The 13,960-nt window shown below is 52.1% G+C and overlaps 1 protein-coding gene across 1 annotated transcript; it reads right to left on the bottom strand.

The window, feature by feature from the left end:
* Positions 1-840: 840 nt before the first annotated feature.
* Positions 841-10,417, bottom strand: LOC140719153 (myosin regulatory light chain 11). Its single transcript, XM_073033567.1, has 7 exons — positions 10,302-10,417; positions 8,526-8,618; positions 5,169-5,244; positions 3,390-3,494; positions 2,345-2,423; positions 1,890-1,938; positions 841-1,221 (listed from the first exon to the last, which is right to left on the bottom strand). Exons 1-7 carry the CDS (start codon positions 10,302-10,304, stop codon positions 1,117-1,119), a joined length of 510 nt encoding a protein of 169 aa, XP_072889668.1. The 5' UTR covers positions 10,305-10,417; the 3' UTR covers positions 841-1,116.
* Between the last annotated feature and the right edge of the window lie 3,543 nt (positions 10,418-13,960).

Genomic DNA, 13,960 nt, shown 5'->3' with positions numbered 1-13,960 from the left:
TCTCCCTCACCCCTCCCCCACCCTGTCTCCCTCCCAAACCTCCTCTCCCCTTCCCCCTCCCCCACCCCGTCTCCCTCTCCCCTTCCCTCTTCCACTCCCTCTCCCCTCCCAAACATCCTCTCTCCCCTTCCTCCTTCACTCCATCTCCCCCACCCCGTCTTTCTCTCCCCCCTCCTCCCCTCCCCATCTCCCTCTCCCCTTCCCTCCTCCACTCCCTCTCCCCTCCCAAACATCCTCTCTCCCCTTCCTCCTTCACTCCATCTCCCCCACCCCGTCTTTCTCTCCCCTCTCCCACACCCCGTCTCCCACTCCTCCTCTCTCCCCTTCACTCCCAAACCTCCTCTCCACTCCCTCTCCCCTCCTCCACCACTCCCTCTCCCCACCCCGTCTCTCTCTCCCCCACCCTGTCTCCCTCTTTCCCTCCCCCCTCCTCCCCTTTCCTATCTCCACACTCTCCCCTCCCCCTCTTCTGCCATCCCTCTCCCCTTCTCCCTCACCATTCGCTCCTCTCCTCTCCACACCCCCCCACACCCCTCTTCCCCTCCACTCCTCCCTCTCTCTACTTCCCCTACTCTCCTCCCCTTCCCTTTACCTCCCTCCACTCTCCCCTCCTCTTCCACACCCTCACACTCCCTAATAGCCTTCTCCCTGCCCCTCCCCTCACACCCAGGTAAACTCCCCCTACCTCTCTCTCTTCCTTCTCCCTCCTCCAAACCCCTCTCTTCCACAACCTAAATATCCCTCGCGCCTCAACTCCACCTCCTCACTGCCTCCCTCCCTCTTTCCCCTATCCCTTCATTCATCTACCCTGCCCTTCCCCCGAACAGAAGGCGAGGAGTCTTTGGAAAAAAAGAAGCGGCACGTTTTATTCTCCATTGCTCAAGTTACAGCGGACCAAAGGCGCGGGAGGGGGCCAGGGACCGTGTCCGGACGTCCCAGGAAGGGTCGGGGGAGCAGGGGAGGGGGGAGACGGAGTGATGTCCGCGTCCGCCTCTGCTGTTGCGTTGCCTGTCTCTCTGCCCCGGGATGCTCGCTCCCCGGCGGGTTTCTGTGGGGAGGGGGATGGAGGGAGGGGGAGATCGCTCACGGAGGGTCCGGCCCCCCACCCACCACACTTTAATCTCCTTCCTTCTCCTCGCCGTGCGTGATGACGTAGCAGATGTTCTTGTAGTCCACGTTACCGGCCACGTCCGCAGGGAAGGCGGCCCAGAGATTTTTCATCTGGAGAAGGGCAGGGGAGGAGAGGAGACATGAGTCAAAGATCATCACTACCTCCCTGGCTTTCTCTCTTCCCCTCTCTCCCCTTCTTCCCCTCCTCTCTCCCTCTCTTTCTCCCCTTCTTTTTATTGAAGTTTATCATCAAACATTTCCATAAGATGTATTTCAGATACTGTACATATATATATATCATATAATCATATTTTTCACAAATCTCCACATAATAATTATCTGAGGTATACACTTATAGAAAGGAGAGGAGAGAAAGAACAGTTGAAATAAGAAAACTATGTGCAAAGTCTCCCCTTCTTAATACACAACAGCCCTCCCCTCAATCTCCTTTCTCCCCCTCACTCCCTGCCACTCTTCCACCATCTCTTCCTACTGACTCACTTCCGTCTCCCACTTCCCCTCTCTGCTTTCGCCCTTCTCACCAACTCTCCCCTGCCTGCTCTCTCCCACCCAGTTTCCACCCTCTTCCCCACTCTTTCCCCTTTACTCCATGTCCTTCCTCTCTCTCCTCACATCCCCCGTGCCTCCGCTTTCTCTCTCCCCATCTTTGCCCCCTCCTCTCTCTCCCACTCTTCCCCCGTCTCTCCAATACACTTTCCCCACTCTCTCCCTCCACCCCTCCCACAGTTTTCAATGTGATTCCCGGGAAGTTCCCTCACCTCTTCCTGGCTGAACCTGTCGCACTGGGTGGTGAGAAGTTCTTCGAGGCTGTGGGGAGAAAAGAGAGAGATGGTTAGTCAGAGAGGGAGGGGGTAGTGCAGGGGAGAGAAAAAAGGAACAGGGTAAAGAGGTGGGAGAGAGGAAACGGGGTAGAGAGAGTGAGTAAAAGGGGAGAAGGGGGATGAGTGGAGAAAGACCATATAGAGGATAGAGTGCAGGGCAGAAAGAGGAGGGTTAGAGTAGGCAGAGAATTGGAGGAGTGGGGAGGGGTTGAGAAAGTGGGAGTGGAAAGGGAGTTGGGTGTGAACTAGGGAGGGGAAGGAAATGGCTAGAGAAACACTGGCTTGATCAGACCTCGTACACTGCCCCATCCCTCATCCCACTACCCCAGGATACACCATCACCAGCCCATCCCTTGTGCCCTTTCCCTCCTGCTGCTCCCCACCCTACTCACAAGGCCTTCTTGATGGTTCCAACACCATCGGGGTCCAGGATTTTGAAGGCGGCCATGATGACATCCTCTGGGTCGGCACCTGGTGATTCCAGAGACAGTGTCAGTGCAGATGAACATCCCAGCAGCCCCACCCTCCATCACCCCTCACCTGCCCTTGATGCTTCCTGGGTTCTGGGTTGGGGTGGGAGTCTGGAAGAATACTTGAGTCTTCCTGTGCTTCAGTGGATAGGTGAGTGGGGATTGGCCGTGATTGACGGGGGGAGGTGGGAGGAAATTAAGAGAGAGCCAACAATGATTGACAGGTCTTGGGACAGGCCCTATGGGTGGGATATTGCAGTGATTGATAGATAGTAGGTGGGGCCTGCGGTTGACTATCAGGTATGTTAGCAGCACTATGGGCGAGGCTTAGTCCTGATTGACACAGTGAATGACATCCCCAGAGTCAGCTCCAGGAATTGATTGACATCTCCCGGACTCTGATGGACATGTCCCGGGGTTGTACTGACCCCTCAGTAGGACGGAACATAACTATATTCATTTACTTCTGCCATGCTCCAATCCACGGCCCAAATACCCATAATAAATACAATACACATAATACGGAAGATAAATACGTGGCTCCTACAAGTTTGTTTCTAACAGGTTCCCAGGGGTGGGTCCTGTGAATGACTGACAGGTCCTGGACAGGCGGGACCTGTGCTTGATGCTGATTTACGGTTCCTAAGGCCAATGAATGGCTCTGATTGACAGGTCTACAGCGGCAGGACATGTCCTGAGAGGGGAGGGTCCTACAGATGATTGATAGGTCATGGGGTGGGTTTGATTGGTTGAATCTCTGGTGTGGGGCGGGCTGGTGATAACCGATCGATCCTATGGAGGGCGGGACCATGATGTTGATAGACAGGTTCCCAAGCGGGTGGGTCCTATGAATGACTGACATGTCCTGAGTCACATGACTGACGAGCCTCAGTGGGCGGGTCCTGTTTCTGATAGACAGGTTCCCGGGGACAGAGCTCAGCTCTGATTGGAGGCTCTCCTCGCTTACCTTTCAGCTTCTCCCCGAACATGGTGAGGAAGACGGTGAAGTTGATGGGGCCGCTGGCCTCCTTGATCATCGCCTCCAGCTCATCGTTCTTCACATTCATCCGGCCTAAAGTGAGCGGGTCGGTGGGGGGAAGGAGGGAAAATAAAAGTCTGGCTATTCACCCATTATCTCACAAATAAGATGGCCGCCACCCTCAGCATGGCCTCCTCTCCTCTCCCCACTTCTCTCCAGAGGGACGGAGAGGGCCGGAAATCCGGGATAAATAGCCCCTTATTCCCCATCTAATGGTTACTTATTCCAATGGAACCGTCCCCTCCTACATCCTTGCCCTCATCCTGCCCACAAGATGGCCACCATCCTTGCCATGGCCTCTTCCCTCTCCGTACCATCTCCAGAGGGACAGTGATCTATAGGAGTCCCTGGGAAGGAGCCCAGGCCTTCCCATTCCATAACAGGTCCTCCCCTTCTTCCCTCATTACCCTCCACACTGGAAACAGGCGCATTCACCCAACTGGTCCACGGCAACCAAGGTTTCCATCCAGGCTTGTCTCATTTGCCTGTGTTTGGCCATTAACCCAGACCTTTCCCATCCAAGTGTATTTTAAATGTCACTACCTCTCCACCTCCTCATTCCACATATCTCCACCGCCTTCTTTGTAGGAAAAACCTTCTCCTTTGAACCTTTCCCCCTTTCACCTTAACCTGTGCCTTCGAGTTTAGACTCCCCTCCTCTGGGGTCAGAGACTGTAACCACACTCCTTATCTACGCCCCTCATGGTTTTATAAACCTCTGTCACGTCACCCATCAGCTTCATTCATTCCGAGGAAAACAGTCCCAGCCCTCTCCAGACTCCTGGGAATGTCCCACTGAATCTTTCCTGCAGCTTAATCCCTCACTTACTAGAACTGGGCAACCAGAACTGAGAACTGCACACAGTACTCCAAGTACTGCCTCTCCACCAATGGCTGGAAAACAACTTTCCTGTTGGATTACAACTCTCTCTACATTTATCTTTGGTAAAATGTGGCCTCTCACATGGGGTGAGTGGAGAGAGGTGTCCCCTCTCACAGTAAAGGGGGATGTCCCCTCTCACATCCTAGTTAGCTTCATAAATAAGAGATGTACTGACAGATTAACATTCATTGTGGGGAAGGGGCTTTCAAGGACACTCGAATCCCACTGGAATCTAGTGGCTAACATGAGGAAATCTGCAAATGCTGGAAATTCAAACAACACACACAAAATGCTGGTGGAACACAGCAGGCCAGGCAGCATCTATAGGGAGAAGCACTGTCAACGTTTCGGGCCGAGACCCATCAGGAATCTAGTGGCTGCCCACTTTGGAAATCCCTTGGGTTTCCTCGGAAACTCAGTGGGCAACCTCACCCTCTCCTGTTCAGTGTTTCATAAGGAGAGTCTTCAAACAGATGTCCATCCACATCTCCCTACACACTCCCTTCAGTCCACATTCATTGCATGTAGGATACGTGTGTGTGAGTGAGCATGGTCTATGTGTATGTCATTGTGTCTGTCAGTGTGTGTGTGTGCGGTTATGTATCTGTGTGTGTTTGTACTTATGGTTTGTGTATTTAAGTGTGTAACATTGTGTGTGTGTGATTGTGTCAGTGAGTGTGTATGTGTGGGAGTGAGAGGGAGAGTGAGTGTATCTGTATGTGTGAGTATGTTTAACGTGTGTGTGTGTGTGTGTATGGTTTACATATGTGTGTGTCCGTCCCTGTCTCGGGAGGGGGGAGTAATTGATGGGGGAAGGAACTCACCCATTGCGGCGAAGGTCCCAGCGAGGTCGTCTTTACTGATGATCCCATCTCTGTTCTGGTCAATGACCGTGAACGCCTGGTGTGTATGAGTGCGGAGAGAGAGGGTAGAAGTTAAAAAAGACAAAGATTAACAGTGAGCAGTGCTGTGGATGAGACAGACCCCCACCTCTCTGTGTTCAGAGACAGACCCCAGACCAACTGTCCACAGAATCTGATGATGGACTGGTCGTATACAGACAAAGAATGCACGCGTGGGCATTTATGTGTCCCACCCTTCTACACCGAGATCCCTCTGTCCCATCATTCATGGTGTGTATCCTACCCTTGTACACTGAGGTCCCTCTGTTCCTCGATACTCTCTGCAGCCATCCTGTTCATAGCCCCTACATGCACAGACGCGTACACTCTGACAGGCACACACACACTCAGACAGACAGACAGACACACACACACACACTGACAGGTACACACGCACACACACTCTGACAGACACACACACACACTGACAGGTACACACACACACACACACACACACACACACACACACTGACAGACAGACACACACACTCTGACAGGCACACACACACTCAGACAGACGCACACACACACACACACACACACTGACAGACAGACACACACACACTGACAGGCACACACACACTCAGACAGACAGACAGACACACACACACACACACACACACACACACTGACAGACAGACACACACACACTGACAGGCACACACACACTCAGACAGACAGACACACACACACACTGACAGACAGACACACACACACTGTCAGGCACACACACACTCAGACAGACAGACACACACACACACACTGACAGGTACACACGCACACACACTCTGACAGACAGACACACACACACACTGACAGACAGACACACACACACACACTGACAGGTACACACGCACACACACTCTGACAGACACACACATACCCAGACACACATGCACACTCTGACATACATATACACACACTGACAGGTACACACACTCTGAAAGACACACACACATACTCTGACAGACAGACACACACGCACACTCTGACATACACACACACACACTCTGACAGACACACACACACACACACTCTGACAGACACATACACACACACACACTCTGACGGACACACACACACACACATTCACTCACAGGCACATAGTTAAACAGACTCAGACACAAACGCATACATAGAGACACAGATATGCATACAAACACACTCACATAATTCTCACACCACCTGAGGATATGTCCCTCCTCCTTGCTCTCTCTGTCCCTTACACACCATCTCAATCCCCCCCCCCCCCTTGCCCAGTGTCACATCCAATGATCTGACCTCCTTGGAATGCTGCAGGCTCAGCGGATCGGTGGCTCGGATCAGATGCCGAGGTGGGGTTGTCATCGCATTCCCAGGATGCTGAGGCTCAGCAACAGCTCCAGTGACAGAGATCAGTGAAGGTGGCGCCACAGAGTGGGGGGAATGAAGAGACACGGGGTGGGGCCCACAGGGGCTGGGGAGGGGGTACAGAGGGAGTGTTGGTGTGGGGGGCATATTCAAAGAGAGAGAGACTCGTGTGTGTCTGTCTGTGTGAGGGAGGAGGGTGATGTGACAGACAGGCTTCTATGGATCTACAGAGGGATGGGGAGAGGGAGACTCTGTCTCTGAGGTTGGGTATGAGATTCCTCATTGAGAACCCTCCATGACTCCCTTCCCTCTCTTTCTGGGCTTGGGTGTGAGATCCCTCATTGACTCTCTCTCTCTCTCTCTCTCACTCTCTCATGAGATCCATCCAGTGAGATCACCCAGTTATTCTCCTCCACCTCCCTCTCCATTACCCTCTGGAATTGAACATGAGATCCCTCATTGAGGTACCTCAGTGACTCTCCTTCCCTCTCTCTCTCTGGGGTTGGACGAGATCCCTCAAAAACTCCCCTTCCACGTCTCTCCTTGGGGTTGGGCATGAGATCACTCATTCAACTCTTCTCCATATCTTCCTCTCTCTCTGGGGTTGGGCATGAGATCCCTCAGTGACTCCCCTCCATCTCTGTCTCTCTCTGGGTTTGGGCATGAGACCACTCAGTATTCCCCTCCCCCTCCCTCTTTGGACAGAATATCCTTCAGTGACTTCCCTCCATCTCTCTCTGGGGTTGGTCATGGGCTGTCTCAGTGAGATCCCTCCATCTCTCTATCTGGAACTGGGTTAAGATCCCTCAGCAACATTCCTCAATGTCTGCCTTTTGCTCTCTCTCTCTCAAGTCGAGTGAGATCCCTCAACCTTGGCCCTGCCTTCTTTTGCACTGGGCATGTGATCCTGTGATAAGATCCCTCAACCAGATTCTTCAGTGGCGCCTCCCTCTGACTTTGGGTTTGAGTGTAAGACCCCAAGGAGAGATCCCTCAGTGAGATTTCTCCTTCTCTGCCTCTGGGGATCCTTCATTGAGTTCCGTCAGTGACACCCATCCTTCCCTAGTGAGATCCCTCGCTGCTTTGCCATCCACTCTCTCTCCTTGTTGGATTGTGATCCTTTAACACTCCCATTCTGTCTGTTGGGATGGGATCCTTCAGAGATCCGTCATTGTTCAGGTTCAATTTCAGTTTATTGTTATTGGGCCGTACACATCTCTACCGCCAAACGAAACAATGTTCGTCCAGACCAAGGTGCACAATACAGTATATATAACTCACACACAACACATAAAATAATATTACCACAAATTAATTAACAAACAATAAGGTGCATTTACAACACAAGTTAAAAAGTAACAGTATAATGATACTGACACTTCATGATTCCTCTTTAAGATCCTAGGTGAAATCCTTTTAGTGACTCCCCTCCCCCTACTGCACTCTTCCTCTGTGTTTGGAGTAAGCTGCGTGAATGAGATCCAAGAGTGAGATCCCTGGGTGATCCTTCAGTGACTCCCTCCCTCTCCCTGTGATTGGGAAATCCCTGATTGAGATCCCTCAGTGATTTCCCCTGGTGGGTGATGTCACTCAGTGAGAGCCCTGGGTCAGATTTCACTGTGAGATCCCTCAGTGATTTGCCCTGGTGATTTCACAGTGAGATTCCCAGGTGAGATCCCTCAGTGATTTGCCCTGGTGAGTTCACTCAGTGAGATTCCCAGTAAAATCAGCAAGGTCCCTGGTGAGACCCCAGTGAGATTCCCAAGTGAGACCCCAGATGAGATTTCACAGTGAGATCTCTCAGTGATTTGCCCTGGTGATTTCACTCAGTGAGATTCCCAGGTGAGATCCCTCAGTGATTTGCCCTGGTGAGGCCCCTGGGTGAGATCGCACAGTGAGTGCTCCTGGGCAGATCCCTGGGTCACTCACCTCCTTGAATTCCTGGATCTGGGTCTGGTCGAACATGGAGAAGACGTTGGATGACCCCTCGGCGGACGCTCGCTTCTTTGCCCTCTTTGGTGCCTGGGGAGGGAGGAAGAGAGAGCCGGTGTCAGACTCACCCACTACCTGACACCAGGTTCGTCTGTCAGGAGGCCCCAGCCCAGCATCCCAGGCTCCCTTGGCATGGTCCGACAGTTCATATCGGTGAAGTTGGGGGATCAGAGGAGAGCCCTTTCTCTTTCCCTCACTCCCTCATCCCTTCCTCCTTCCTCCATCTCCCTCAACCCTGCCTCCTGCTCTCCCTCTCTCCACTTCTTTCCTGCCTCTCTCTCCTCCTTCTCCCCTACCTTTCTCTCTCCCCATCCAGCTTTTCTCATGCTCCTCTCTCACACCTTTACCTTCCCTCCCTTATTTCCCAAACTCCATTCACCTTCCAATATTTTCTCACTCCATCTCCCTCCCTACCTTCACAAACTCATTCCTTCCTTGACTTCTTTTCTCTTCCTCCTCTCTCCACCTCTCTTACCTCCCTCCACCTCCTCTCCACCTCTCTCTCCTCCCTCCATCTCCTCTCTCACCTCCCTCCATCTCCTCTCCACCTCTCTCTCCTCCCTCCATCTCCTCTCCACCTCTCTCTCCTACATCTCCTCTCCACCTCTCCCTCCATTTCCTCTCCACCTCTCTCACCTCCCTCCATCTCCTCTCTCCACCTCTCTCACCTCCCTCCATCTCCTCTCTTTCCTGCCTCCATCTCCTCTCTCCACCTCTCTCTCCCTCCTCCATCTCCTCTCTCCACCTCTCTTACCTCCCTCTGTCTCCTCTCCACCTCTCTCACCTCCCTCCATCTCCTCTCTCTCACCTCCCTCCATCTCCTCTCTCACCTCCCTCCATCTCCTCTCCACCTCTCTCCTCCCTCCATCTCCTCTCTCCACCTCTCTCCTCCCTCCATCTCCTCTCTCCACCTCTCTCTCACATGCTTTTCTCCCCTTTCTCTCTCAAATCCCTCTTCCTCTATCTCACCCATTCCCCTCTCACTCCCTCAATCCTTTTCTCTGTCTCCCCTCTTCTCTCTTTCTCTCTCTATCTCTCGGCTTGTCTTTCACCCTCTGTGCCTGTCTGTCTCTGTCTCAGTCTGTCTGTCTCTCTCTGCCCTCCTAGTCTGTCTGTCACTCTGCCTGTATCTGTCAGTCTGTCTATCTGTCTGGCTTTCTGTCAGTCTCACTCTGTCTTTATCTCTCTCTCGCTCCCCCTTTCCTTTCTTCCCCTCTCAATTATACTGAAATTCACATCATTACTTTCTCACACCCAGGACAGTGCAGAGGGAAGGAGTGCCGTGCTAACGGGCGGGTGGCGAGGAGGGAGCATCGCACAGTGGGAATAGCAGTGAGGGAGCATCAGACCGCGGAGGCAGTGAGGGATCACAAGACTGTGGGGGGGGGGGGGCAGTGAGGGAGCACCATGCGGTGGGACAGGCAGTGAGGGAGCACCAGACTGTGGAGGGGCCGTGAGGGAGCACCCTACTGAAGGAGGGACATTGAGGAAGCACCCCACTGCAGAGTAGTGAGGAGGGAACGATGAGAAAAGAGGGAGCACCACAGGAGGGGGCAGCGAGGAAAGGGGCAGCACTTTCACATCCCCTCCCTTTCTTGAGAATGTTTCCACTGCGAGGGAACCACAGCTGGCAGGACACAGAGCTGTCAGTCCCTGGGATCCCGAAACCAGGCTCTCCTCCCAGACACGTCCCAGAACCGCGGCTCATCTCACCATGGCTGATGCTCGGCTGGATTCCTCCTCTCCCAAGGGCAGTAGGCGAGCCTCCAGGGACAGATTCCGGAGTTTTTATCCCGCTAGGTGATTTGCATAAGGAAGTTAAATTTAGAAGTTCGACAAGTTTGGCCAGGATGTGGCAAAGTCAAGATCCGATTTCCCTCATGGCCTGGACAAAAATGGACAAGCTGGGGGAATAGGGAGGGGTCAGCACGGGAGGACCGGTCCTTGGGGAGGAGCAAGGAGGCAGGGCTGCTTTCTGGGTCTCCTTGTGAGTCATCCTCTGAGGACAGGTGTTTGTGTGTGTGTGAGTGAGAGAGAGAGGCAGACAGACAGAGAGTCTAAGAGAAGGATGTGGAGAGAGTCAAAAAGGGAGAGGATATGGAAATAGAGAGACAGAGATATTGAGATGGATATCTCTCAGTAGATAGACAGAAAGAGAGAGGGAGATAAAGAGATAGGGAACAGAGGTGGAGAGAAAGAGAAAGAAAGTTGGAGAGATTGAGAGGTAGAAAGAATTAGAGAAAGGCTAGTACAGGGAGAGTGAGAAGTGAAGAGAGAAATGGGAGTGAGAGAGCTGAGAAAAGAGAGAGACTGGCAGAAAGCAGGGAAGAGAGATGGAGAGGGAATAAATAGAGATAGAAGGGTAGAACGAGACAGTGAATGATAGATGGGGAAAGAAAGAAAAATAGAGAGATAGACCACCAGAAAGAAGGATGGAGAGAGACCAAGAAAGAGAGAGAGAGAGAGAAGGGAGGGAGACAGAGAGAGAGAAAGAGAGGCAAGAGGGAAAGAAATATATGTAAGATGGGGGGAAGAGGTGGGGAGTGAAGGGGGAACGGGGAGGGGAGAGAGGGTGGGAATAGGAGAGGTGGAGAGAGATCACAAGGTGCCCTTCAGCCCAACTCATTTGTATTGACCCAACTGTTTTCAGAACACTTGCTCTGTTCCCTCCATTGCCTCAGAGATTTGTGTGCTTGTCCATGTCTGCGTCCCAGGTCTCCATTTCCCCTGCAGGCAATGGGTTTCAGGATGCAACACCCACTTCCACCTCTGGGGGAAATATCCCCTTCAAATCTCCCTTAATCTCCTCACCCTTAAACTCTCTGGGTTTAGATGCTGACTGGGGATCCCCTCCTAGCCTGCACCCCCCCCCCCCCACCACCATTATGTACACTTCCTGAAGTCCCGTCCTCCCTCAGCCTCCTCTGCTACAGGGAGAACAGACCCAGCCTCTCCTCTTGTCCTCTGTACCCCGGACAGGTTATTGAGGTATCCCCTTTCACCCCCTTTCCTGTGGTGTGGGGAGCAGATCTACACTCCCCCGTGCTCCAGCTGGGGTCTGACCCATGGGTTATAAAGAGGTTCATCAGCATGCTTCCTGCATTAGGGAGCAGGAGCTCTCTGATCCAGGAGAGGTTGAACAAGCCGCTAGTTTTCTCTGGGGCAGCGGAGGCTGAGGGGAGACCTGACAGAGGTTTACAAGATTATGAGAGGCATAGATAGAGTGGTCAGCTGGTGTCTTTTCCCCCCAAGGTTGAAATTTCTGATATCAGAGGGCATTCATTTGAGCTAAGACTGGGGAAATTCATAGGAGATGTGACTGGAATGTGCTGCCGGGGGGTGGTGGATGCAGATACAACAGAGGTGTTTAAGAGGGTCTTAGGGAGATAGTTACATGGATGTGCAGAGAGTTGAGGGGTATGGACATTATATAGGCATTGAGTTCAGCACTGACATTCCTGTGCTGTAATGTTCTACTTTCTTGACCCAGTCTTACTGTTTATTCAGGAAAAGCTAAGTGAAACATTTAAGATCCTCTTTGGGTTTTGACAGTGACTGGAGAGGGTTACGTACAGATAAATTAGTTTATTCTTGTCATATTTTCAAAGGTGCAGTGAAATATTTGTTCATTGTAACACGGTGCATTGAGGTACAGGACCATGCAAAAGTCTTAGGCACCTTGGCTACATATATGTGCCTAAGACTTTTGCACAGTAGTGTAGAACAATGGGGAAAAATAACAGAATGCAGAATAAAGTGTTATAATTACGGAGAAAGTGCAGTGTAGGCGGACAATAATGTGCAAGGGCCACGATGTGGTAGATTGTGAGGTCAAGCATCCACCTTATTCCACAAGGGGTCCCTTCAATAGTCTGATAACTGCGGGGTAGACGCTGTCCTTGAGCCTGGTGCTTTCAAGCTTTTGTATCTTCTGTCTGATGAGGGGTGGGGTGGAGAAGAGAGGGTGTCTGGTGTGAGGGGGGGAGGTCTTTGATTGTGATGAAACAAAGATCCCGCAGCAGTCTCACAGATGCAGAGAGAGCGTCAGCTACACCACGCTCCTCAATTAATCATAAATTACAACACCAGCATCTCTTCCCTCACCACATCCACCAGGAATGCAGTTCTTCTTGTCCTCACCTACCACCCCACCAGGCTCCACGTCCAGTGCATAATCCTCCGTAACTTCCACCACCACCAGGCATGTCTTTCCCTCCCCCCCCAACTTTCCACATTCTGCAGGGATTGCTCCCTGTGTGATTCCCTTGTCCATTCATCCCTCCCCACTGATCTCCCTCCTGGCACTTATCCTTGCAAGCAGAACAAGTGTTACACCTGCCACTACACCTCCTCCCTCACTACCAGTCAGGGCCCCAATCAGTCTTTCCAGGTGAGACGACACTTCACCTGTGAGTCTGTTGGGGTCATCTGCTGTATCTGGTACTCCCGGTGTGGCCTCCTGTATATTGGTGAGACCCGACATAGATTGGGAGACTGCTTTACCGAGCATCTGCCAGAAAAAGCGGGATCGTCCAGTGTCCACCCATTTTAATTCCACTTCCCATTCCCATTCTGTTAGTCCACGGCCTCCTTTACTGCTGTGATGAGGTGACACTCAGGGTGGAGAACCAATGCTCTGTATTCCATCTGGGTAGCCTCCAACCTAATGGCATGAACATCGATTGCCCCCCCTTCACCATTCCCGTTTCTCTTTCTCAGCTCATCTCCTTACTTGCTCATCACCTCCCTCTGGTGCTTCTCCCCTTCCCTTTCTTCCATGGTCTTCTACCCTCTCCTATCAGATTCCCCCTTTTCCAGCCCTTTATCTCTTTCACCAATCAGCTTCCCAGCACTTTCCTTCATCCCTCACCCTCTCCTGGTTTCTCCTATCACCCTGTATTCTTCCTCCCCTCTCCCCACCTTCTAATTCCCCCCCCAGTTCTGATGAAGGGCCTTGGCCCGAAACGTCGACTGTTTACTCTTTTCCATAGATGACTCCTGGCCTGCTGAGTTCCTCCAGCATTTTGTGTGATCACTTGCTCTTTGCTGTCTCTCTTGCAATATTTATTTGTGTATGTTCTTATTGTGAGAACATATGTCAATGATAAAATATCTAATTCTGATTAGGATTGTGCTGGTTGGTACAAGGACTGAACGATTGAAGTGAAGTCTCTGTTCCTGAACCCAGTGGTGTGGGACTTCAGGTTTCTGTACCTCCTGCCCAGTGGGAGGTGTGAGAAGATGGCATGGCCTGGATGGTGGGGATCTTTGCTGATGGACATTGCCTTCTTGAGGCAGCCCCTCCTGTAGATACACTGATGGTGGGGAGATGTGTCTGTGATGTATCGGGCTGTCCACTGCTCTCTGCAGCT

This window comes from Hemitrygon akajei, chromosome 31, assembly GCF_048418815.1.
Source record: "Hemitrygon akajei chromosome 31, sHemAka1.3, whole genome shotgun sequence".
Taxonomy (NCBI): Eukaryota; Metazoa; Chordata; class Chondrichthyes; order Myliobatiformes; family Dasyatidae; genus Hemitrygon; species Hemitrygon akajei.
This window is presented reverse-complemented; position numbering and strand designations above follow the sequence as displayed.